Consider the following 26,697-nt stretch of genomic DNA (forward strand, 5'->3'; position numbering starts at 1 on the left):
CCCAGGAGCTGCTGGAGAGGGCCCTGGTTCCAGAAGGGGACCCGACTGGCCAGACCCACAGGATAAAAACCTGACTGTGCTGCCCTGTGTGGGATGAGGGGGTTGGAGGTGCCATACCAAGGACTCCCACTGACAGAGTCAGTGCCCACAGGAGGCCAAAGACAGACAGCACCATGGGGAATAAATACCCACCCTGCAGACAGATTTACTGAAACAGCCGGGACCTAGTGAAGAAAATCAACTGTTGGCTTTAATTATTGCGTACGTCTTCGTCTCTAGGGCTAGGAAAATCTCAACTGGTAAATATACATTTCATCAGAATGCCTTTGGCTGAAATACACCATTAGCACATTCTTCAAAGTTACAACAAAAGTCTTAGAAATGTTAAAAAGGGATTTTTTTCCTTTACTAAAATAAAGGAGTGCACCCCCCACCCCGACAAGGCGCTAGGACGGACAGACGGGAACTCGTGGCTGTGCAAAGCAGAGCGTTGATTACAGTAACAGAAAGAAGTCGGGACAGGAGTGGGGAGCCTGCATAGCGCTCGGTGAGCGGCAGGGCGGCAGCGGCGTCAGGTCAGCATGTCCCAGAGGCAGCAGCAGCAGAGCGCGGTCCAGCACGCCGTCAGGCAGGCGCTCTCGCCCGTGTCGTCCCTCCGCCGCTCCTCCACGACGTACACTGCGGGCAACAGGGGCTGGTGAGTCCGAGCAGCAGCCTGCCTGTGACTGCCGTGCACAGTCACGACACGCAGTGAAGAGGACAAGAACCAGGTGTGGCCCAGCCCCCAGGTCAGCTTTCCAGGAGGTGGCAGCTCCCTCAGCTGCAAGCACCGCTGCAGCCTGTGAGCCTGTCCGCTGGGACTAGCACTGCTGTTCCCCAGCAACTGCTCCAGCCCTACCACACACAGAACTGTCTCCTTCCCTAGGATGACAGGGCAGGGACCAGTCCTGGACAGGGACCAGTCCTTGCTCCGGCTCTGTGTCCCTCCTGCATGCGAGGGGACTGCCAGCCCTGTCAGCTGAGCGCCCGAGGCACAGGCAAGGAGGTGGCAGTGCAGTGACACCTCACGGGCCAAGGGGCAGGTGCCCCAACGCTCCAGGTATCGCCTCATGGACAGAAACCATCCCTGCCCCGAGGCTCCTGGCAGCCTGTGGGGATTTGCTGCACACTGCCAACTGCTTGAGCGCACAGGAGGGAGCCCCAGGTTTGGGTGGAGCTCTCCAGGCAGGGTCTCCGACTTGAGGCCAGTGTGCTGCTTGCTCTTTGTGCCAGCTCCTGAGGCCCATTAGGACAGGAGCAGTTTATCTTTGGTTCCTCCTCGCTGAGCCCAGGCTGTCACACCCAGACCTGCAACAGTCTGAGGGCAGGCAGGTAACTGTCCTTCCTGACAGCTTTCTTGGGTCTGATCGTTGTGGTCTGTGCAGGAAACGTGCCCTCACACTGGAGTCCAACCCAGGCAGGCAGCTAGTGCTGGCAGGCAGAAGCCTGGGCAGGACACAGCTCATGGCATTGCCCTGGCCCTCCCACGGGCTTGCTTTGTGCTCGGGAAACCATTCCCCAGTCACTCCTTAAGCTCTGCAGAGCAATGGGTGGAGGATGTGCTCCAGCTTACACAATGCCAGAACTCTGACACCCCCAAGGGAGGCAGAGAAGGAGAGTCCAGCATCCCCCAAACGTCTGTGCTTGCAGACAGCTGTGCCCGAGCCTCAGGCAGCTCCCTCTCATCAAGGGCAGTAAGGGACAAGAGGCATCCTCTGCACAGGCAGAGCCCAGCTCCAGGGGAGCCCCTGCATGGCATCAGCACAGCACTGCTGTCCCCCTTCCCTCTGGCCACTCAGTCACAGCAGCTGCAGCCCTTGCTCCAGGAATGTCAGCATGTACATTCTTCTCCCTTCAGCCCCAGGAGAGGTGGCAGTGCTGTGACGGAGCAGGAGAGGTGCCACGCGCTCTCCTCCCTCAGGAGCTGCTGTCCCTGCCCGCCCCTCCAGGGCCCAGGCTGGCACCTCCCAGCAGGAGCAGAGCAGGACCTGACGGAAACCTGGCTGCCTGCGCTGCTGCCAGGGGAAGCACGACCTCCTCCCCACAGCCCAGGGCAGGGCTGTGCCCAGGGCCAGCCCCTGCCACACCCGCAAGGAGTGCAGAACAAGGTCCATGACTTGTGAGCCCGGCACCCTGGCTGCCTCTTTCATCCCTCTGAAAGGGTGGACCACGGACCCATCCCATCCTATCCCAAGGGGAATACATCCCATGGCACACAGGACTTTGGCCAGGCCCTTCTCTCCTCCCGCAGCCCCAAACCTGCACTCAAAGCCATGCCTGGAAGACTTGCAAGGAGAACATGGAGGCTTGTGAGCCTCGACCTTACACAGCAGCGTGTCAGCAGCTCTGTCCACTGCCTGTTCTGCATGGAGAGGTGACCCAGGGGCTCGGTCTGGGCTTTATTCTCCTGGTAGATCCAGGAGCTCTAAACAAGCAGCTCTTTGGTGCATTTGTTTGCTCTAAGAAGGTCCTGTTATGATCAGTGGAGGCAAAACACCCACCAAATACTCCAAGAGTCCTGTGTAAGATGGTGACATCCCTGTGCTGGAGCCCTGACACAGCCCTGGCTTCCAACCAGCTGCCAGGCTGCCATTCAAACTGTCCCACCTCTGTGCCATGGCGAGCTGGATTGCTGCTGCCAGAGCACTGCCATACCCAAAACTGAGGGCTCCAGTGCCCTGAGACATCCAGATCCACACAGCAGAAGGAGGCTGCCCCTTGCCAGTTACAATCAGCTGTCCAGGACTGCAGGGATGCAAGAAGTGTTTGCCTGAAGTATTTATGATTAATCCATTAGAAGTTTTAAGCTACAGCCAAGTGTCAGGGACACGCCAACAAAGCACGTTCAAGGCATGTACAAGGTGCTGTTATGCAACGCTTGCTGAAATATTAACCGGAATGGCTTTCCCAAGCTTGGGCCTGGGCAGAGGGAGCCGGGTGCTCTCACCACGGCTGCTCAGCCAACTCGTGTTGGACAAGGGGGTCACAGTGTCCGTGGGTATCACCTCCTGTCCCTGCCAGCCAGCCCTCTGGCACTGCCTTGTCCTGGAAGGGGCTGCCCAGAGCCAGCCGAAGGACCAGGCACAGCTGCCCACTAACAGCTGGGGGCAGGACTGGGACAGGGCAAGGGACAGCAGCCATGTCAAGACCTTTCCAGAACTCACCATGGGTTTGGGGTGAGCCTTTCTGTTAGAAACGGTGAAACAGCACTCACGTTTGTTCCCTCACTTCTGCGAAAAGCTGGAAGTCACTTAAACCAACAGCACATTGTGGCAAAAGCACCTTTTGGCAGAAACCCTCTGAAAAAAAGCTGTGGTCTTCCCCCATGGCAGGCAGCTGTTGTACTTTAGTAAACCCGCTCACCTTCCAAGTTCAAGGAATGCCCCAAAGATAGCACCTGAAATACACATTTGAGAAGTTGTCGCCTTCCACTGCAGAGCTCCTCTCCAAGGAGAGCAAGTCTCAAGGGCAGCTCTGCCTCTGCCAGCTCACGGGAGCTGCTGCAACCACTGCTGTGGTCTGAGTGTGCACACCATCAACACTGGACACGTTCACATGTGGAGAGCATCTGGGCAATGCTCTGAAGAGAGACAGCCACCCCTCCCTCACAGCTTGTGAGGCTTTCTTTGAAGCCACATCAACGCTTCAGGAGTTGCAGCTTTGTCGCTGCACCACACAAATTGCCAGAGAGATTTTAACCACAGATACACAGCGTTAATGCTGAACAGCTTTTCTGATCTGGGTGTGGGGCTTGCAGAGGACAGAAGAGGAGCAGAACAGCTGAAGGGTGGTCAGCTGTTCAGCTACAGCTACCAACCAGCTCAAAGACAGGCTGGATGAACTGCTCCCAGCCCAGCCTCTCACTGAGCTGGACACACCCTACACCAATCTGCTCATTTTGGACACCTGAACGCTGGCTTCAGAGCACTTACAGAGTGACACAAGTACCGGAGGACATCAAGAGCATGTGGTGGCACCTTCACCCACTCCTCCCAGGCCATGCAGTAGTGCTGTACAAACGCCGTGTCAACCCCCAAACTCCGTATCCAAACCTCCTAAAAGCATTTTGTTGGGAAGTCTTGCACAGCCCATGACTGATGCCAAGTCCCCCCACAGCTTCCCAGCTGACTGCAACCAGCAGGATTCCATTGACAGACATCAGATCTTCTGCTGGGATACCTTTGTCAACAAAACCCAATCCACAATCTGCCAGTGAAGGGAATCGTGGCTTTTGTGAGATTCCTCAGTGCCTGAGTGCCTCCAAGCTAAAGCCACCCAGTTTTCTGTGGCGAGCCTTATTGGGGACCCTCATCAGCTGCTTTGTGCCTCTCTTTTAGCCAAGGTTGGGCACTCCAACCACCTCCAGCACAAAGGGTCCTCGCCATTATGGGCAGAAGCCTGGTGGCCACAAACAGAAGAGAAACAAAGGTGATTTCTCTTGGAGGCACTAGACAGCACTCAGTTCTAGGCTCCGGTTTTGATGGTTTCGTTGTTTTTTCTAAAACAGGATGGGAGAAGGTATAAGCTGAGAGACCCTCCCACCTCCTAATCAGCCTCAGAGTGTAGAGCACAATGAATCATGCTTACCCCGAAAACGGGGTGAGCCTTTCCTGTAATCACTCCCCGTAATCACACAGCAGTGGCCTGCACAAACCAGTGCAAATAACTCCCACTTTGTTTTTAAAACAAATACTACAATACCTTCTTATTTCATGTACAGTCGACTTTATCTTAAGCATACACATTTTGTTTCTTCTCATACCTAATTGATACGTTAATCATTAGCTCCATGAGGGAGAGGAATGAGCTGTACTTTTTACCCGGTTTGGCATAAACTAAAATGGTGAGCTTAGACTGCAATGCCCCTTATTGCAGTGCTTTACTGGGTCTACAAGGATTGCAGTGCAAGGGCACTGGCTTTGATGCCAGAACCAGTCCATCCTCTCCCAGGGCCCGCATACAGACATCACTGTCAAGGTACCAACTTACCTACATGGGGGTAGTGATGGTGCCTGAGAGCCCTTGAGCTCCACAAGCTCTCCCAGAAGTCCTGCTGCACATGACAGGGGCCAGGCCCTTGCCTGGGCATTTCAGGTATGACAGGAATGACATCCAGGCACAGAGAAGGCAGCACGGGGCAGGCTCAGCGCCTGGGGAGCAGGAGGTGGAGAGCAAAGCCCAGCATCCACCAGCTGCAGGGACTCCCCTCCTCTTAAAGTGGGAGGGCTCAAATCACATTGCCCTGAAGTTTACTTTCCTTTAGCCCAGCTGTGTGCCAGCACAGACCCCTCACCTGCACTCCTGGCTGTGAGGCAAGGCCTGGGGCACATGAGAGGAAGCAGCAGTAAGTAGTTTACAATCACTGCCACTGCAGCCCCAAAACCCTCCCTTCCTGTGCTATCAGAATGGCTGTTTGCCATGGGAACAGCTGGTCAGAGCAGGAGTATTAGTTAATACCAGAGTCTCATCTGGGAGGGAGTGCACAGCAGAGAAGGGACCCATAAGCCTCTTCCCAGTTGTCAATTAAGGGGGTTTTATCACAAGCCACTTCTACACCAAGAGCTTTATTTTCACTTCTTCAGTGAGCAGGAAACTGCTCGCCACTGCTTGGAATGATTTTGTGCTGCCTGAAGCAGATTGCTAAGTCAGGTCAGCCTGTGCATCTGCTTTTACCTTCAAACCATTCTCACCCAGGTCCTTGGAAAGCTCTTCTGTTCAGGATGGAGGCCAGAGAAGGGAAAGTCAGCACAAGCACACCCAATGGATGCAGAAGTGACAGTGACTGGAAATCAAATGTCCAAGAGCCATCTTTGAGGTGCACACTCTGGTCTGCAGACCCAGAGCTGCAAGAGGAAGGAACACCCAGCCATGACCTCCCAGACATCCACTTGTCCTGAAATAAACCCCACATAGGCAGCAAGTGTGGAAGAAGAGATTTCAGGACTGGGGAACAGGGACTAAACTTTCGTATGAGCTGCCACCAAGGCTGCTCTCTGCACCAGGCCTCTCCAGGGCACAGCATGGGCACAGATGAGATCTAACTCCCTTGGCAAGGAAAGCATTTAATTGTTCTTTCTCCTCTCTGGGGGTATTTGCTCAAGCCTAACAGCTTCAGGCCTGTTATTTTCCAGCCCCCCAACTCCTTCCTGCCCAGAGGCTTTCACTGTGTGCACAGTCTCTACCAACACCACACTCAGATTTCAGGAAATACCTCAGTACACTCCTGAAACAGATACCACAGCCAGATGGAAATTCAATAGCCCACTTCAAGCAAGAATCTTCCAAAGCTTCAAAATGCTCAGGACAAGTTTCACAACTCCCAGCTCCAAACACAAATGGCTTCTGCCAGAGCCACCCGAGCAGAAACCAAGTGTCACAGAATGAAAATGCCACGGAGTACAGGCAGCTCCACCTGCAAATCCCCTCTGCCACCAGACAGCCACTGCTGACCCAGCCCAGATTTCAGCCTGGGCTCAAGCAGAAACGACTGATGTACAGCTGCTCACACAGGTATCAGACCTGCCCTTTTCCATGGCCACAGGCCTGGGTTCAGGAGTTGGAAAATTCCTGCCTTTCTGTTCCCGTAAGTTTGAGCAGCTCTGACGCTCACCCTAGAGAGCTGTTTCAGCTTTCAGGAAGCTGAACAGGCCACACATTTCAGGGAAATCACTGAGCAGGTGAGCCAAGAGAGCACTTTCCAGAGCCAACGCTGCACTGGGCAAAGCTGTTCCCCTCTCACACACCAGTCTGGGCGCCAGGCACGGGTTAGGGCTCAGCAGGAACCATGCAGAAGATTTTCTTGCAGCTGAGCTCAGGGCTGGAAAAGATGTTGTTTCCTCGCTTGAACACACAGGGATGTGCGATCTTTGAGATAACAAAAGTGATACTAATCAGCATTTATGGCGTATCAATGTGCCTGGGAAGGATTCAACACCTCTAAAAGGCAGGGCTACAAGCATTCCTTACAGGAATCAGCAGACCTTGTGTATTGAGTGTTCAGGTCTCTGCAGGATGTCAGCAGGCATCAGCCAGCTCTCCAAAGCACTACAAACCCCAGCACAGAGGTTAGAAAGTGCACAGGACACATGTCATACGAGAAAAAAACCTGTCCCTCAGCTCAAATGTACAATAATTCAGGGCTTCAGACCCTTCTAGACTACAACAGATGAGAGACATCTCCCAAAAGTAGAGATTTTGAGAACTTCCTCTAACACTTTTTAAAATCAGTAAAATCTTAATTTACTGTTAAAGCAAGGAGATGTTTTTAACCTAGTCAGCCACAGGGCTTAAGAACAGCACAATCCTCAGCCTGTGTCAGTGCTTACACTGAAAACCAGCATCAGTCCTAGAGTTAAACAACACCTGGCTTGGAGGGATTCACAGAGCACAAACTTCATCTTACAAAGGTCTTGCAAGTGTGTTCTGGGTGACTGACAGGAGAGGGACAAAGCCCAATTTAAAGCAAAGGGAACATGCCCCCGTGAGATCCTCCTTGTGCAGCCCCACAGGGTCAAGTACCACAGTCTGTGCAGTGTCTGCAGTGCTGGGAAAAGGCCGTGCATGATTTGCTCCTCACCCAGCCTGGTGCCCAGCTGACAACGACTGCAACAGCAGCCTTGTTAAATTCAGCCCACGGTGTTGTCAGCCTTGGCCTCCTGAGGCCAGTTTGTCTGAAGCTTGTTTTCAGATACTGGACCTGAATTGGGAATAATTTTCTTTGCATCAGGTTGTTATCAGATTACTCCCTCCTTGAGGGTGAAAAGCAGTGAAGGTGAGGTGAGACAGCAGCCCCACGACTGCACTGTTTGCCAGCCAACAGCCCCCACTGTTTGTGCAGCCAGGGACAGAGGGAGGGATGATACAGCAGTCCTGGAGGAGAGGACACTGGGTTTTAAAGCACACTAAGGAATGAGAAGCAGATAAGAGGACAACTGCCAAATAAGATTTTTTTTTTTTTTGCAGGACTCCAGCATCTGGAGTTGCAGCTCCTGAAGGCACAGGAACAGTTAAACTAAATGTTCCAACAGACTACTTAGAAAGGGGTCAACAGACAGAAAGCCTGTCCTCCAAATTAACTCCCGCTGGGGAAGGCTCAGCTCCACATGGTTTGGGAAGCAAGGGGGTAACCACTGAAAGGCACTGGAAAGCCTCACCAGAATGATTCTGATCCCCTCCTTTCCACACTGAGACAGGTAAAGAGGAAAAATCATCCACCCCTCCAGCAGCAGGCAGTGCCCGTATCTAGGTGACCTGTTTATTCTGCAGCTGGACAAACATTAGGAGGCAGACAGCATCACTGTGACTATTACTCTTATCGCAGACAGCTTTGCTACAAGTAATCAACCTCCAGAAACAAGATTTCCACCCTGTGTGTACAATGGCTCAGACGCAATGCTGAGCTCTGTTTGCCCGCAGTGCCTGCTGACAGAGCCTGGTTCCCTTTGGCACAGCATGGAATAGCCTCATCCATTACATTGGCATGTATCAACAGGGAGGGGGGAAGAAATTAAGCTGGTCAAATTGCTAACATCAGCTTCTGCTTTTAAAATTAGTATGTCACTTCATACTTCGGCTCGTTCCACTTCTTTTGAAAGTATACCATAATCAGCTGCATTACATTTCACCTCTAATTTACACAGACAAGAAAGTACCAGCTGAGCAGTCACCAGTTACTGTGGTTTCCTTATGCTAGTTGATAACAAATAATGAAAACACTGGTGGGGAAATGAGATATTTTCTGGAACAAGATATTTTCCTCCTCCTAAGCAAGCCCCTGCTGTAAAGAAGAACCTGCTCCCTACACAATGCGGCACACAGGAACCACGTTCCTAAAGCTGTGTTTCCCAGCTTTGTTCTGGTGCAGGCAGCTTCCCTCTACCCACACCAAGCACCACGTGGCACGTCTACCCTGTTCCAGGAGCTCACACCCACATGGACTTCGTGTGGACAGACACGGAGACAGCCCTCAGCCTGGGCAGGAGGAAAACTGGAGCCAGAGATCAGCAGGTCAGTTCCCAGCGCTAGGAGGCTGAATCACACACCCTTAAGGATAACGTCCCTCAGGCTCAGCATATACATTATCATCTCTAAAGGCAAAGGTCAAGTTGTTTATTTCTAATGAACAACAGCCAAGTCAGTTGCCAGCCCTTGCAAGATGTAAGAAGTGGGGTTTCTTTGGAGATTTTGGTATCAGTAACCTGATCGAGCCTAAAAGCCATCCATCCAAAAAAAATAAAGCCATGAGGTCTTCTGTGACACCTCAGCAAGTCACCAGTGAGTCTCCAGTTCACTGCTCCTTCATGTGGAGAAAAAACATGCTTTGAGGCCTTTCATGGCCTGAGGTAGCTGGGGTGACTCTGAGGGGGTGCAAGTTTGCACACACTGGCCTCCATCCCCTCTGGGAGAAGGGGCCAAGGAACACTGTGATCAGCTGGAGTCTCCCTGTCCCACGGTGTCGTATGGGGGTGGCCACATGGGAGTCATATGGCCACCACCACTATGTCTTAACACATAACCACAAGCTGATTTCTGCACCCCAGATGTCCTCGTGGCTGGCTAATCCTGCACAGACAGTCCAGAGAGGAACACACGTGTTCTCCTTGTCCAGAGCTGTTCTGGACTGCAGCTTCCTCCAGCAAGCCCTTAGGTTTGTCCCCCAGTTCAATGGCATATTGAAAAGGTGGTGACACCTTCCCTTTCTCACCTATTTGTAGTGGAGTCACTGCTCACTGAACAGCAAGAACTTTCCTTCCTACCCTTGCCAAGCACAACCCCAGCAAGAGGGGCTGAAGTCTCCAGCCTGGGCTAACAGCTCCCACCTCCTGAGGACACAGAGAAACCGGGTGCTGTGGGTGGGGAAAGGTGTGGCTGCAGCACACATGGGCAGTGTGACTCAGGCCAGTGCTGCTCAGCCTGGAGTCCTTCACCAGCAGCCTTTGAAACAGGCTCAGAGCTCCTGGGCAGTGTGGGTGACAGAACCAGCAGCCAGGTTAAGCTGCTTCCCTGTTACACCTCAGATACAGCTTTAATACAGAGAGTGGGGCATGTGAGGTTTTTTTTACTTCTCCAAGGGCTGAGTGGACAGGCTTTGTCCATTGCTATTCCTGATGGGCTACAAATTAAGATGAAAAAACACCATCACCATAAAATGCTACTTTACCATCAGATTTTGAGAGCTCAGCAATAATCATTTCCATCTGTGTGATCCACTCAAGACCAAAATATGATAAATAATTACTTCCACACATTAGCAGTAGCACATGGGCTACGATCTACAACATAAGAGCCCACTTTGCAGTTTGCCCACACAGTAAGATTATGTAAACCATAAAATTTAAAGTATACCAAATTTCCTAATTTTCACTGTGGACACATGCTTATTCAGAAATACTAATGTACTACTTGGAGTAGCTTAATTCATTAGATTAAGCAAAGTCATGTAGGAGAGTAAAACATCCACTCTGAAAAGGAAGCATCCATGCAGTAGCTCTTCCCAGATAAGTGTTTGGAAACACCACAGGAAACCACACGAAATCGTGCTAGACCAGCCAGGCTGACTGCAATGCCTTGATTAAATTTAGATGTCAGTTTTTTATGTTAGAAGTTCAGCCACACCAATACAGATACATAGCATTAGTGTAACAGATTTATAAAAAAATAGCTTTTTTAGAGACATCCACTCTCAATTAGACGCTCCTGGGGTTCTTAAACAAAGCCCCATTGAAAGCTTTTTTACAGCTTCAGAGGACAAAGATCAGGTTCCAGTTTGACAGACTGGCCAAAAGGGAGCAAGGGGAGAAAAAAAGGGTGTTTAACAGAAGGAGAATGAAGAAAAAGAAAGCTTTTGCAGAGAAATGCAAAATTATAGCCCTGACTTCACTTTGCAGACTTAATAAATGTGTTTAAAATAAATGTGTGCCATCCAGAGGGACCTGGACAGGCTGAAGAGGTGGGGGCATGTGAACCTCGTGAAGCTCAGCTGGGCCAAGCAGAAGCTCCTGTACCTGGGTAGGGGCAATGACAAGTACAGACACAGGCTGGGTGGAGAAAGCAGCCCTGGGGAGGACTTGGAGGCAGGGGATGATGGGATACTGGGAAGAAATTCTTCTCTGTGAGGGTGGTGAGACCCTGGCACAGGGTGCCCAGAGCAGCTGTGGCTGCCCCACACGTGAAGTGTTAAAGGCCAGGCTGGATGGGGCTTGGAGCAGCCTGGGATAGTGGAAGGTGTCCCTGCCCATGGCAGGGGGTTGGAACTGGCTGATCTTTAAGTTCCTTCCAACTCAAATCATTCTGTGATTCTATCACTTTTTTACATCCACTTCAGCAACAGTGGAGCTAATTAGAGGCTCCCAAGGTGGGTTCAGAGACCACCTGTAGCTGTGGGAAGGCAGTTCAAGGACAAGACTTGCCAGAAGGTTTTTAATTTATGGATTAGAGTGCTGCTTCTGCAGAGCTGAACTTGTGTTAGCTTAGGCTTAACAAAATCAAACCTCCTGCAGAACAAGCCTGGGCTCTCAGTGCAAGACACTCAAACACTTCACTACTTGTCCTCTCCAGTTTGCCAGCCTATTCTTTGTGCTAGTCCACAGGTTTGTGAGCAGAGCAGAGGACATTCAGTGTCATCAGTTCCCTGATCCAGTTTGACATGAGATCCTTCAAGCTTCCAAGGCAGCAGAACTGTCTCAAAGCCAGACTGTCCAAAGGAACAGTTGCTGTCTCCCTTCAGCCTCTGCCAGCACATCCCTTTGTGTGGCTACAGCAGCAAAGCAACACTGGCACCAACCAAAGATGTTCAACATGGAAAACAAGGAGTTTTCCCCCGCCCAGTACTAAGAAACATCTCTTAGCCACCCCAAAACCCCAGGGAAAACCCTGATTACATTTTGATTCCATGTGATGGAAGTGGTGGGAAGCATCACCATTGCTGCTTCCTCCTCCTCCTCCTCAAAGGCAGGGTTCTCACTCTGTTACAGAGGAAGTTGAACTCATGATTTGCCCTCAATTCAGGTTCTTATTCACTCACACCAATTGCTCACTGCTTAAATTTGGGCCTTCTCGATAGACCCACACCAGACTGTTCAATCCCACTGAACAGTCCACCTCTCTCAGCTTCTCCTCACAGAAAGGAGGAGAAGCTCTCATCCCTTAATCATCTTCTCTGCCTCTCCTCTGACAATCTGAGCCTGCAGCAAGCACTGCAGTGAGCCCCAGGAGAGCTGTGGGTGCCAGAGCATACCAATGTGCCATATTGAGGGGATGTGGCACACAGATGGACCAACCAGCTGCCAAGGGAAGGTGCATCATCCTCCCTCCCTTCCCCAGAAATCTGGGTTTTTCCACAGAATGATAATAACTTCAGAAAAAACCAAAATGCCCAGGAATGAGCAGATCACTTGGACAGATACTGATGGGCTCATGAAAACCGAGGTCTATTAATTCAGTACGAACTGCACATTTGAATATTATAAGCTTTAACTGTGCAGCCTTTGGTTGGAACTCATCAAGCAAGAGACAGGTGGAATGAGAGTTGTGGCAAATCTAAAGCCTGTATAACAACCTCAGCTTAAGGATTCCCTTGAGGGATCAGCACGAAAGATGTTTGGCAGTATTCTCCAACAACCAGAGAGAGAACTGTGAGAGCAGCAAAACAAAGCAGGAAAACGAGCTGTAAACAAAACCGCTATTTCAAACAAGTCACCACCTCCTCCAATACATTCACCAGCCTCCTTTAGGGCCAGGCGCTGGTGAACACATTACTTCAAGGTCAGCGTGTACTCATGTGAGGCAAACAGGTGCCCCAATGTCACGCCGTGGCTGCTCAGTCATACCTGTATTTTTCGGCCCATCTGCGTACACCGGTCCTGGAGGTGGAGGTGCGTTCTGCCATCCATACTGGGGATATCCTTGGTAGCCTGGCTGGCCCGGCTGGTAGGGCCCGGTGGGTCCAGGGGGATAGCCGGGGTACGGGCCGGGAGGGCCCCCCGGCTGCTGTGCATAGGGTGGGTACGGGGCAGTTGGGCCCGGGCCGGGGTACGGTGGAGGATTATCGTAGCTCATGTGGGATGCGGAACCTGTCCTGCAAAAGAAGGAAACAAACAGGAGACCTGGTTTGCTTTTGTCTGCTCATCCACGACCATGTGAGTTCCACTGCAGACTGCTCTCCAGAGAGCCCTACGTTGTGTGAGAAACAGACTTCAAAATACCTAGTCAAGCAGCAAATTTATTTTTAACCCTATCACGGGGGTAGGGATGGAGTTGAAGTGATTTCTCTAAGTGACACGAGTTTAGCTCAGCAGTAGTAGCATGCTGCTTTCCAGTCATGCATCAGCTATTCACCCTAAGTCTTGCAGCAGCAAAGCAAAATCCTCTACTTCCACTCATGATTAAAATGCTTTTAAGAGAGATTTAGAAGTGATTACTTCATGTTTCTGTCAATATTGGAAAGGAAAACCATGGAGAAATGCAGCCTGTTCCAGGCACTTGATAGCTTTGACATGAGAAAGAGTGAACACAAATGTCCATTACGCTTCTGCTAACTGTTAAAGCACCCAGACCAGCACTCTGGAGCAGGGCAGTATGGAATAATTTCCTGATGACACTGTACCCCAGCACGTTGTGTAGTCTTCCAGTCATACACAACTGAATCATTAAGCAGCCACAAGGAATTAGGGCCTTGGGCTCAGCCTCACTCAAAAAGCAACACTAAAGACACCTCAGAGAGCTCATAAAACCCATGTCATGCATTACTCATGGCACAGCCATCAGAAGACAAGACTGTCCCAATACTGCAACTTTAATGAACCTCTAAGCAGCATGACTAAGCAAACCATTTCTTACATTAGGCTTTTGGAGCTTCTCCCTGTCTGAGAAACAGAAGTGTATATTAATATCCTACGCGTTCAGGAACCTTCCTGCCCGAAGCAGCGGTAGCCTGCTATTTCCTTCCCCTATTACAGGGTGCAGACGGGTCACCAGTTCCCCTTTGCTACACACCTCCTCCCACACGCCACAGGGAGAAACACCAGGAGCATAACCTGCCTCTGCCAGGCTTGCAGTGGGAAGGGCTGGCCAGCAGGATCGCCTTTGGATGGCATTGGGATGGGCAAGCAGCCGGACTGCTCAGCCCTGCGCCCCCGGGGACGGGCAGCAGAGACCATGGGCACAGGCAGCGAGCTCTGGCTGACGCAGCCTGAAGAATTTCACCTTTGTACCGCTACCACCGGAGCCCAGCGCGATGTGCGGGGCAGAGGCCAGGCGAGCCCAGCCCCTGGGGCTATGTTTAGCTGCCGCAGTCCCTGGCAGTGTAGAGCGAGCTGTTTGTTTACAGCCTGCTGTTTCACCACCTCAGAGCGCCGGCTGTCCCTCCCCAAGGAAGGATCCCAAGGCTCCCGCTTGTTTACACGCTGCTCCTGCCCGAAGGTCGCCAGCGCGATGCCAAGTGGCACCGCGGGGCTCTGCCCCGCACCCAGCCCGGCTGAACCCACACAGTGCCTGGGATCTAGAGGCTGCTCCAAGGGAACAGGGCCGCCGTCCCGTCCAGAAGGACACCGAGAGCCCTTGAGGCTCACAGGCTGCAGCTGTCACTCACCTGAATTCACCCGAACGCTCCTCATGGTGTGCGAGCCAGGCACAGTCACAGAACCACAAACATGCTGAGCTGGACAAGGATCACCCAGTCCAACTCCTGGCTCTGCATAGACACCCCAGCAATCCCACCCTGTGCCTGAGAGCATTGTCCAAGGGCTCCTGGAGCTCTGGGGCCGGGACCATTCCCTGGGGAGCCTGGTCAGTGCCCAATCATCCTCTGGGGGAAGAACCTTTCCCTGATACCAACCTAACCCTGCCCTGACACAGCTCCAGCCGTTCCCTCGGGTCCTGCCCCCGGTCATCAGAGTGAAGAGATCAGTGTCTGTCCCTCCTCTTGCCCTCACAAAGAAGTTGTCCCACGTAACTGCTAAGGCAGTGCTGTACCCTGCAGATGACATCTTTTAATGGCTTTGTCAAGAGTTTTAACTGCTTAACCAATGTCTGGGATTACAGGAATTTTATTTATGGCTTGTTTTTTTTCCCCCACTGCTAGGCCAGCCAGACCACTTAACTGCTCACTTTAAAACAGACAAGCACAACATACACTTAACTCAAGGCTCTTTAACCACTGCACTGCAATGCAACCCCTCTACCAAGTCTCTAGCAAGGAAATTCTTTCTTCAGGAAGGCAGGGAAAGGCAGGCAGCAAACCCTACAACTCACTTCAATGCAATCAATTAGAGAACTGGGACACAACAGGCCACTAATGCTCATCTAACCCAGAAAATCATCCCAAAATAACATCCAAAAGCAAGTTTCCAGGGAAGAATAAGGCCAGAGCGAGTGTGTGTGTGTACACCTACAGAGCACTGCATGTGGCAGAGTAACCATTTGGAGCCCAGGCATGGCCCAGGCAACCCTGTGAACCCCCTGGTTTGCTCAGGCTCCCTGACCCAATGCACAGCTGCTGTGCCTGCTCCTGGCACGAGGGGATCCAGGGCACTGCTGCCTGCCTGGTGGAAAACTGCCTCCTGCTCCATCAGGGTGACTGCAGGAGGTCACCCTCCTGAATTTAGGTTTGCACCAAACCAGGGAGGTGGCATGTGGGAATGCCCTGTTCCAGATCAAAGAGCTCCAGCCCAATGTCGGCTCCTTGGGCAGGGGACAACCTCTCCATCCATGTTCCCCTTCTCTGTTCAAGGGTGTAATTTAGCATCCTAGCTACAAATATATGTGTTTTTATATACACACACACACTAGGCTTTCAAAGGCAGCAAACAACAGACCATGTTTTGTTCATAAACCTTAAGAACCCTTGGGGCTTAGCTTGCTTTGATGAGCACCGTCCAGCTCCAGCAGACTCACATGGATTACTTCAGTTTTTCAAAGTCCTTCTGCCCAAGAGGACGATCAACCCAGGCCATCCTTTCCAGGGAAGGTTAGTCTTCCCTCCTGTCCCTTTATATGCATCAATTCATTTATCCACATTCAATATCATTGATATTTTAGTGCTGAATCACACATGCTGTGATTCTTCAGCTGGCTGTGAACTCAGATCCAGTCAGTGGATAACAAACTCAGCCATCCCACTGCTCCCTTGCCATGGGACTGCCAGGGGCCACCCTTCTCCATCAGGACCGGCCATTCACTCCCTTTGTTAGCCAAGCAGGGAGCCTGCTCCCTGTCCTGTGGCTGCCTGGCCTCTGGCAAGCATCCAGCATGGGAACATGCCAGAATCCCTTTGGAGCCAGTGGGACCACACAGGTAACAAAGCACCTCTGCAGAAAGGGCTGAGATGGGGATCAGGTGTGCCTGGTAAAGCTCAGAAACCCCTGAAAGAGTGTGGTAAGATGAGAGCCTGGTTAAAACCAACAGCCATGGGGATGAACAAAAACACCTGCACATCAGCAGCTCTGCAGAAATGTCTGTGAAACAGTGAGAAGGAGTTAAAAATCCAACGGCTTGAGCAAACAGGGAAGTGGCAGCATAGGGAACAAGAAAGAATTACTAGTGCTCTTTGTTTACCAGCTCCATGTTGGCTGTGTCAAAACAGCTTTTGAAGAGGAGGAAGGTTAGGAGTGGAGGCAGTGACTGAGATTCCACCTGCTGATATGGCAGAGGGACTGAGGGGAAAACTGGCCAGAGCCTACTAACAGCTGTACAGATGCCTGGGCAGAGACAGCAGAACAACAGAACAGAGGAAAAAACTGAGATTAAGAAGAGCATATTCCAGGTTGAGGGTAAAGTAACATAACTGAGATTAGGCAAGAGATAGAAGAGAGTGTCCAGCATGAACACTCAGCAGCCACTGGGGATTTGTCTGAGATGAGTGAGGAAAGCCCTGAAGAATTCATCAAGGTATTCAGCAAACCCAGGAGGAAGTTGTGGAACCTAAGTTCTCGGAAAGAATCTCTCCTTGTCCCCCAGTTTCACTGCCAGTACTTGCTACACATACACACACCCCTACTCGCCCTTTTTGAGCTGTGTGACAACACTGAGATTTCCTTCACTCTCATGATCTCATACATGATTTCACATACTTCCTAGTTCTATTTACTCACCTGGGTACGTGTTTGCATGGCAGGGATTTGCAGCATGAAGCAAATACTTTTCAGAGACATACCTGAGCTCTTAGTCAAACACATCATCAAGCTTTGCTGTGGGTTCTTACCCCAACTGGTAATTCTGTGTGAGCTGCAACCAGGACCAACCCCTGTGAGGTTGCATCAGAACTCATATCTGTGTGTTTCCTAGTGAGCACCTCTCAGAGGCAAAGCACAAAAGAAGCCAACCATTAGTGAAGCCCTTTGTTTTCCATGACGCTGCAGGAGGTCCAGCAGGAAGAGCCGGTACAAAGCTCAATGGTCCCTGCACAGCCTCACTAGTGCTAAACTTCATTTAGTACTAGACCCAGCAAACAAAGAGATTTCCTTGACTGTCACTAAGTATTTGTCCTGTCTGTTGCTGCTTAACAACAGAGAAATTGCTAATCCATCTGAAGAGAATGGCAAACCACGTTCCTATTCCTCCTCCCCACCACATTAGTACTTTTGCTAAGGAGCAAGTTCATTAGTACATCGTTTCCTTAAGTCATCTTCAAACTCATTTGTTCTACACTGCTGAGTAAACATTATTTCCCCTACCCCAACAGCAGGGTTTCATTTTTAAACAAGCTGCTTATCACACCCCAGAAGGCTGCACCATTGCTCAAAAGGTCTGCAAACCAGAAGCCACTGAAGTACGGGGTCGTATAGGGAATGCACATAGCACCAGATGTGTGTGTACACACAGAGGTACCAACAGGCAAGAAGCACCATCCTGTGTGAGAATATCAGTCCTTCTACAGGTGTAACCTGGCTCTGGCTAAGGTTTAGCAAAAGGTGCAAGTTCAGAACTATAATGCTTTGCATACACTACACACAAACAGATATATATTTAACCTGTCCCTTTTGGCAACCACTCCTTAGAGAAACAGATTTCACCATTAGACTTCGAAAAAACTTCCGATCGCTTCACATTTACTGCCTTGTAGAAGGCCAGCAAACCAAGGCAGCTGCTACAGAACTAGTCAGTCACTGCTCCTGATCCTCCTCTCCCAGCACACTCATGAATTTATTATCTTTTTTGTTTTCTCCAAGCATCTCTCCTGAGCTGAAGACTGTCTGCTTCAACAGAGCCTGCACCATTCCTTGATTATTCTTTCCAGACATCATTGTGCCTTTTAGTGTCACCATTTGTCTAGGAGGAAGCAGGCAGACTCTCTCTGCACAGTGCCACAGCTGTCTTCTGCTTCCCACCCCTTTCCCAGCCCACTCCCAGGGCAGCTCTTGCCATCCATCAAGCTAAAAACAGAGCTCAAGCTGCACTGTACTAATTGCAACTGCAAGATCCTTCCAAGTGGGAATAGCTCCTGTAGAGCCTGTCACTGCACACGTACAGCTCACAACATTGCTCACCCAAGTGACAACACACAGTCTCTTCCACCATTTCACTGGCTCTGCCACAAGCCTCTGAAAACAGCCTTAGCTTCAACCTGGGAATGTCTCACCATCCACAAGTTGCCACCTCTAAAACTAGGAAGGAAGGAACAGGAAGCCTAATTTAGATGGCATGTGCAGCCCTGAAGCGCAGCCCTGAGGCACAGCCTGGGGGCCTGGACAGGGAGGACTTCTGGTCAGAAGGTAACATGGTGCAGAAAAACAACCAAGAATGAAGAGAATAAGGGGAAGCATGATGGAAGAAAGCTTTTCTGTTAGCACAAGGGATGCCCAAACAAAGACCCTTCAGAGCCTGCCAAGATGACCCAGTTTCACCCTTTTCCCTCCTCCAAAAGGCCACGTACAAGGCTGGCGCTCCCAAACATCTCTTGAGGTCAGAATAATTACAGCCACCATAATTATTGCCAAAATGACTGGAGAGCAGTAGGAATCTGCTTCTACCTGTTGGCACCTTGTTACCTTGGCAAAACTGAGGAGAGCATTTTTACACAGTAGGTGTCCACAGCTACTAATCCACCTGCAAAGAAATACCAATCCCTATGGACAGCTGCCTGCAAGTCAGATCCTTCAAATCCAATCTCCAGAGCAAGAAAATCCATTAAATAAAGAGCTGTGCATATGGGGTGAGAGGACAATCTAACCAGGGTACTGAAACAGGGCAAAACACCTTCTCTAGCACAGGGAACAGTGCAAGAAACAGCCCTATGAAAACAAATGGGCGATTAGTAAATTAAAAAAAACCCCAAAAATAAACCACCAACAAGAAAAACCCAAAGGAAATCAGCAGTCTGGAACACAGGAAAAAAACCCCATAACGACCCAAAAGCAATTAGCAGATTTTTGGAATTTAAAGGCGAGAAGTTGCTTTTTTTTTAGGACAGCAGGACAAGCATTGCACCTCGTGCTGCTGTAGTCAGGAGGAATCACCTTTTGGGTATGGCAGGTATTGATTCAGCTGGTCTTTGCACAGATGAAGATGGAGGGCACGGTGAGAGACCAGACCCTGAGAAGGACAACTGGGGCACCCTGATATAACCCACCCCTTCCAATGCCTGCAGCGCTAGGAAGTCGTTTTCCAATACAGAGCTCTAATGGAAAGTACATTTAACATCAGCAATCCAGCTCCTGGCAACCAGCCTAGCATTTAAATTACATTTCATATGAACAGTATCCAAATGAAAAAGAGCACAAGTGGCTCTTAAATTGCACTGGCTCTGTGTTTCCCTCTCACCAGCTTATTTGTCAGCTCCATTTAGTGATTGTACGAAAGGTACGTTAAGGATAAATTGTAAGAGATTCCATTCTTGCTCGGTTTGCTTCCAGGAAAAGCTTCCTCCCTGGTTTGCCCTCCCACTTCACCAGGTAGCTCCATCAGCCTAGAGAAATAGCTGAGGGGGAACAAGAGCTGCCCCCACCTTTTCTGACAAAAGCTGTTCAAAACTACTTTAATTTCCAAAATACAGGTCTAGGCAAAAGCAAAAAGCCCAGCTTTGTGCTGTAAAAGGAAAAGCTAAAACCCACTCCTCTGTTGAAGCCCATTTCCTTAAGAGGTGTCCTGGACTCCAGGACACTCACAGTCCTTGGGAAGAGGGGCATTTCCTCACATTTAGTTGAGTGGCTGCCAGGCACTTCCTGCACAAAACAACTGCACCTGTGTGGTTGAAGCCACCAGATCAGGCAGCTCTGTGCACTGAACACTGGTTTGGATGAACAAGCATTTAACCCTCCTGAGCCAGGTATTCCCTCCTCCTGGTGTCCTCCATGCCCTCCAGGGTTCTGAAGCCTGCCCACATGTGAAAATGGAAAGCCTAACTGATGTTTGAGGCTGACACTGGTGTACCTATGAACTGTCCCAGCTCCCCAGTCCCATCATCTGCCCTTCCTTCTTGGTACAACCATAATGGATATGCCCATTTCCAGGTGATTCTGGTTTCAGAAACCAGGATTTGATCAGCTCTAAAGGGCTGTAGTCATGCTGACAGTTTTTGCCTCAGAGGCAACATCCTTTGTGGAGCTTCACGGTCACAGATCTGCCCCTGCTGCTCTCCACAGAACTCTTATCAATGTACCTTCACACCCACACCACACCCATGCCAGGATTTTCCTTCTTCAGACACATTTCAGTGTCTCATGAATTGTTACTAACACACAAACCTCTTCAGAAACACTATCCATCACTTACTGCCTGCAATATGCTGCCCACTGTCTACCTACATGTTCTACACGGCAGAAGGAAAGTATGAAGCTGACATAGTTCTTACAATAAAAGCATTAGTGGAAAAAAGAAATCAAATCCAATGCCCTGCTACTGTTATGACATGAACTGCATCCTTATGGGGAAAAAATGTCAATTTTTTCAGACATCTGATGAAAGGTTTTAGAAACATATACTTCAACACCAGGAACTAACAATTACAAAGATGGAAAGCATCACTTCACAGCCCCTCAGGTGGTGTCAGCCACGGCACTTGTTGCTGACATGCCAGGTGAGACTCTGCCCAGGTACAGCAGTGCCTGTGGCAAAACCCACCTAAAAGCAAAGTCCTTTACACAGAAATCATTTCAGAGAGAAGCATCAACATCTTGATTTCAGGTTTTGAATGCTTTTGAATACACTGCTCTTGTTCAAGTCTTTGTATAATATGTTGCCTTAGATAATTCCAGAAATAATGACTACAGCTTGCTGTTAAAGTGGTGCATTGACTGCTTTAAGATGCAACAAATACCAAAACAACAACAAAAAAATCAATGAGAACATCTGATTGTCAGGTTAAACTACACCTGCAAATAATAGTTGAAGCAAGCAGCTTTGTTGGTCGAACTGAGAAGAGAATGTGAAACAAACAGTATGACTGGCAAGAAAATTTGTAAGCACAGATAATACATTCATATGTTATTCAGATGGTGTTGTGGCAGCATTCCAGCCATGGAACAGCAGCAGTCTTTCAGGATAACTTCACCAGCTCTGAAACACTGGTGGATTAAGTGGAAGATACTACCCAGAGCCCATGATGATTTTCTAGCACCTCAAGCAGAAGCACACCAGCAGCAGCACACAGCTCCCAAGGCACGGTCATGTTGCTGTGTGCAGACAGAAATACAGGCATCTTCTACAGCTGAGATCTCATTAGTCAGAAAGAGATTTCCATGATAGGCTGGAAAATGGAATGAGACTGAGATTTGTCCGCCCCCTTCATGTTTTCTCACTTTTTCTGCTTTTCTATATCCTTCATGTGGCTCTACCATGATGCTTTACTTTGCCTGTAGGGCATATGCAAGAATCCTCTTAAACGTCTGCTTGTCACGGGCCGCAGTTTCTCCCATACCAGTGGTCACCAAACCAAAAAAGCCTTTGTCTTACCCTGTTGGGGGCTGAAAAACGTCTACACTTCAGGGGACTGCCCTCAATAGCTGGTAAGACCAAGTAATACCTCAAGAAGACATTATAATCCTAGTGTGCAAATCTCTCTCTCTGATATGTAAGTGACAGAAACAGCAGCTTTTGCTCAGCAGTGGTGGTGCCTGGCATAAGGAATGCAACAGACCAGATGCTTCCAAGGAGATCCGTTCCTCAAAGCCCTCTGCAATCCTGACCAGCTGTGGGCAGGCACTGGAGCACAGCACTGCTCCCTCCCAGGACAGCACAGTGGTGGCACTTCCACATAAGGGGACTCCAGCTGGGAAGAGCTCCCAGGATACAGCTGTGAGGGTAGCCCAGCATTTCCTGCCCCTCAGCACAGGTGTGAGGCCAAGCCCTTCACCCTGAATCCTGGGGAAGGCAGCCATGCTGGGATGAGCAGGCTCGGAGGCTCCCAGGCTGCCTGTGGGAAGCCAAGCTGCTGCCGGCAGGATGCCAGGCCTGGCAATACTGACCGTCTGCTTGAATGACTCGGGCTCCTTCCTATCTTTCCCTATTCCCAGAAATGACAGTGCTATTTTCTGCTCATTGAGCCACTGGGTTTGAGGTCAGAAGCAGGAAGTTAAGACAGGATATGCAACCCAGAGAGTAGAAAACATCAATACCAACAGTAGCGAATGAGCGAACCTGCTCATTCAAGGCTCCAGCTCCCACGAGAAGTTTTCAGGGACCCCTGATAAGCTTCCAGCCGTGCCACACACAGATCACAAACAGGGGGCAGGAGAAATGCAGACCTGTTTCTTGAAAATCCAGAGTTATAGGAGCTTGCTCTGCCCTCGTAGAAAAAAAAATCAGGTAACATATTCATCCGATCCTGCATAGAACTACCCCAAGAACAGGCAGCTCCTCTGTTTATGGCACACAAAGCCCTCCAGGTACTTCTCCATCACCCCGGTGCAATGCTATGAGCAGGAACATCTCTGCTTACACTCACAGAACAGCTCTGGTTGTCTGAGCAGCAAACCACTGCCCATTTTAAATGTAAAATGGACCTGGGGGGACACACGGCAGCAAACCAGCAGAGCTCTCTGCTCTGACTGACGCCAGGGCACCACCTCGCAGGGTCTACTCAGCACACACAGAGCCCCCACCCATGTCAGAGCCACTCCTTTACGCGACAGTCTCCTCTTCGACCTCTGCTGCAAGGACACCCACCAGCCTCTGCAGATTATCAGTTACAGCTCTCACACCATTTGGGGAATGACGAATCAGTATTTAACAAAGATGGCCTTTATAGCACATGAATAAGGGGCAGAGTGAAACAGACTTCGTGCTGCAGAAGTTCCTGTGCTTGGTAAAAACCACTATCCTGCGCAATAGATGACTATTATCTAACATGCACATTAATCCCTGACTGTCCCCAAAAAGCACTGAAATACGATCAGTAGAATTTATAAAGTCTCAATGTTTTCAGCCTCCTTCCCAGTCTACCTGATACAGTAATATTATTATTATCATCATCAAAAATTTCTAGGAAGAGTCACTTATTATTTAAGCAACTGATGAGAAATACCCCTTTCCCAGCACAGCAGCACTTCCCACACCTTGTATCCTATCACTGTATTTACACAGCACAAGGAGAAGGCAGCTGCTCAGCACAGTCATTATAACTCACCCACACTTACTACCTTACCCAGACTTACCCTACTTACAGTCAGGTTGCTCACACACGTCTCGTAGTACAGGCATCAAAAGCAGAGAGCACCTCTTTTTTTCCTTTCAGATAAAGCTAAACACGAATCTGGAGTGAGTGGGACAGCTCTTGGCACTAGCCCGGACAGAGAGGGTCTGCCCACTGCCATCAGAAGGGGTGGCAGATCCATGCGGCAGAGGAGAGGAGACAAGCGCTCTCCTTCCCTCATTCTCCTATTTCACCATGACATTTAATTATCCAAATGAGGTCTCCTCAGCTATAGGAACAGGAAACATAAATCCAGGACAACCATAATGGCTTTTAAACACACGATGCAGCACTATTATTTTTACTCCCAGTGCTACCATACCTCTTGCTCTACACTAAATAATCCTCAGCATCAGTACCCCCCGCGCCCACCCTGCTCTCGCCCCTCGGTGCACGAACAGCCTCAGCCGGGCAGCACCGCGTCCCCCGCGCACAGGGCAGCGCCGGGAGCCCCCGCCCCGCTCCGCCGCGCCAGCCTGGGATTGTTTAGGGCACCTTTGGGACAACGACGGCATGGCCGGCGCTGTCAGACAGGGCGGGACCCCCGGGCTGGGGGACGCGCCTGGGGGGGTTCACCGGGCTCCTCCTGCCCCGACCCTTCCGGAGCGCTGTCCCCAGCGCGGTCACCCACCGCAGGCTCCCAGGGACGGGACGGGACGGGCCCGACCCCTCACTCCGAGGAGCCTTCCTGCTCCTCATCCTCCCCCTCCTCATCAGTCCTGAGCGGCCCCGCGCCCGGCCCCGCTCCCCCCCACCCGCCGCAGCTCCCACCCGCGCCGAGCCGAGCCCAGCCCAGCCGAGCCGAGCCGAGCCGAGCCCAGCCGAGCCGCGCCGAGCCGAGCCGAGCCCAGCCGAGCCGAGCCCAGCCGAGCCGAGCCGAGCCGAGCCGAGCCGTGAGGGCGCGGCCCCCCAGCCCCTCACGGAGCCCCGGTACCTGCGCCCTGCGCGTCTCGCGCCGCCACCCGCACCTGCTGCGCACCCCGCGGGGCGGTGACGTCACGGGAGGCCCAGGCCACGCCCCCAGCGGGGCGGGCACGTCACGGCCCCGGGCCCGCCCAAGGGGCGTGGCCACGACGGGGGCGTGGCCGGAGGGAGGGAGCCGGGTGGAGCCGGGCCCTGTCCGAGCCGTCGCGGCTGTCCGAGCTGCTGCTCGTGTCTCTGTCCTGCCCCTGTCCGAGCTGTTGCTCTTGTCTCTGTCCTGCCCTGTTCCTGTCCCTGTCCGAGCTGCTGCTCTTGTCTCTGCCCCTGCCCCGTCCCTGTCCCAGCTACTGCCACTGTCCCTATCCCTGTCCCCGCCTCCATTCCTGTCCCTGACGCAGCTGCTGCCACTGCCCCTGTTCCTCTCCACGTCGCTGTCCCTGCCTCTGTCACTGCTGTTGCCCCGGCCCCGGAGCGGAGTCTGAGGAGCCTGAGGTTGGAAAGGACCCGCGGGGCTCCGGGCCCTGCCCGTGGGGAGGGGGCTTCCCGGCAGCGCAGCTGAGCGGGGCTGAGCAGGGCTTAAGCCAAGGAAGGACAGCGGGGCCAGGGTGGGCATGGGGGGCTCGGGACGCAGCCACAGCCTGCTCGGGGCCGGGGTCAGCAGCATGGGACCCGGAGAGCCTTGGCCCCACCGGGGACCCCCGGGCATGGCAGGGGCTGGGCTGGGCCCCACAGCCCCCCCACGCCGCCGCTGTCGCTTCCGTTCCCTGCGGGGGCTGGACGGGACACCTGGCTGGTGACCGGGACCTTTGCACGGGCGCTGTCGCCTTCTGCTGATAACGGGACGCGTGGGTAGGAGAAGGTCCAAGCACAGAGCCTGGGAAAGCAGTTACGGGTTTGCCCAGATAAAATAGGTCAAGGACACAGGTTGGAGTGTTCAGTCACCGTCCCTGCCCCTGGCACATGACCGTGACTCACAGTGGTGGCCAGCGGCGAGGGGACAGCAGTGGCCGCCTGTGGAGTGACGCTGTGCCTGGGGAGCGTGAGGTGGGGTTGGGGACTGTGGTGGGGACGTGGCTGGGGACAGTGGTGGTCCCCAGGGAGTAGAGCAGCATGACCCTGCTCCTGTGCTGCTGTGCGTGCTGAAACCAGCTTCCTCTTGCCCACCATCGAATAGCAGATCAAATCAGGCCAGCATTAAGCTGGGTCCCTAATGAGGCTCAACCAGGAAGAAATTATTTAAATTAGTTACATGACATGCTATATTCTTGGGCGAGAGAAAAACAGGATACACAGCTACCCCTGCTCTGTCTGAAGAACTCAGCCAGCACCCGAAGTGTGTCCCGAATGAAACCTGCTGGCTGACGGGAGGTGTGAGAGACATTCGAGAGCCCTTTCCAGGGCACCGAGCAGAGTCTGCCCTTCCCTGGATGTGGGCAGTGAAGCACACACACACCCATCGTTCCCCAGCCTTGTCTGCCCCAGCCATGCTGCTCTCCTCACACAGAATCATTTAAGTTGGAAAGGCCCTCTAAGATCATTGAATTCAATCATTCCTCCAGCACTGTCAAGGCCACCATTAAATCATGTCCCCAAGTGCCACATCTACATGTCTGTTAAACCCCTCCAAGAATGGTGACCCCACCATTGCTGTGGGCAGCCTGTTGCAGTGCCTGAACACCCTTTTGGTGAAGAGATTTCCCCCAATGTCCAACCTAAACCTCCCCCAGTGCAACTTGAAACCATTCCCTCTCATCCTGTCACTTGTTACCTGGGAGAAGAGGCCAACTCCCACCTTGCTACAATCTCCTTTCAGGGAGCTGTAGAGGAAGAAGGTCCCCCCTGAGCTTCCTTTTCTCCAGGCTGAGCCCCCCGAGCTCCCTCAGCTGCTGCTCATCAGATTTGTGCTTCAGACCTTTCCCCAGCTCCATTCTCTTCTCTGGACACGCTGCAGCACCCCAACATCTGGCAGAGCCTCCCAGGAGGCAGTTTGCTCTGCAGAATGGGAAAAAACCAACCAACCGACCAACAAACCAACCAACTCCTCTGGATCATTTTATGCCACACTTGTGGGTCCAAGTGGCTCATGCAAAGGGTGTGAGGAAGTGGAGGGCTGG

General features: G+C 51.5%; 1 protein-coding gene across 3 annotated transcripts; it reads right to left on the minus strand.

Moving 5' to 3' along the window:
• Positions 1 to 225: 225 nt before the first annotated feature.
• On the minus strand, positions 226 to 24,702 carry CYSTM1 (cysteine rich transmembrane module containing 1). Of its 3 annotated transcripts, none has more exons than XM_039559579.1 (3): positions 24,597 to 24,702; positions 12,867 to 13,114; positions 226 to 678 (listed from the first exon to the last, which is right to left on the minus strand). In XM_039559579.1, the coding sequence occupies exons 2-3, from the start codon at positions 13,093 to 13,095 to the stop codon at positions 572 to 574; spliced, it is 336 nt and encodes a 111-aa protein (XP_039415513.1). In that variant the 5' UTR covers positions 13,096 to 13,114; positions 24,597 to 24,702; the 3' UTR covers positions 226 to 571. The 3 variants fall into 3 exon arrangements, with proteins under 3 accessions (XP_039415513.1, XP_039415514.1, XP_010404507.1); XM_039559580.1 differs by having other exon boundaries at positions 24,631 to 24,683; XM_010406205.4 differs by lacking the exon at positions 24,597 to 24,702 and adding an exon at positions 23,625 to 23,717.
• Positions 24,703 to 26,697: the final 1,995 nt, after the last annotated feature.

The sequence above is a fragment of the Corvus cornix genome, chromosome 13, assembly GCF_000738735.6.
Source record: "Corvus cornix cornix isolate S_Up_H32 chromosome 13, ASM73873v5, whole genome shotgun sequence".
NCBI lineage: Eukaryota > Metazoa > Chordata > Aves > Passeriformes > Corvidae > Corvus > Corvus cornix.

Coding starts and splice junctions, on each gene's coding strand:
- CYSTM1 (XM_039559579.1), bottom strand. CDS start 13,095: ATGAGCTACGATAATCCTCCACCGTACCCCGGCCCGGGCCCAACTGCC. Junction 679..12,866: donor AGATGGGCCGAAAAATACAG/GTATGACTGAGC, acceptor TGTTGCCCGCAG/TGTACGTCGTGGAGGAGCGG.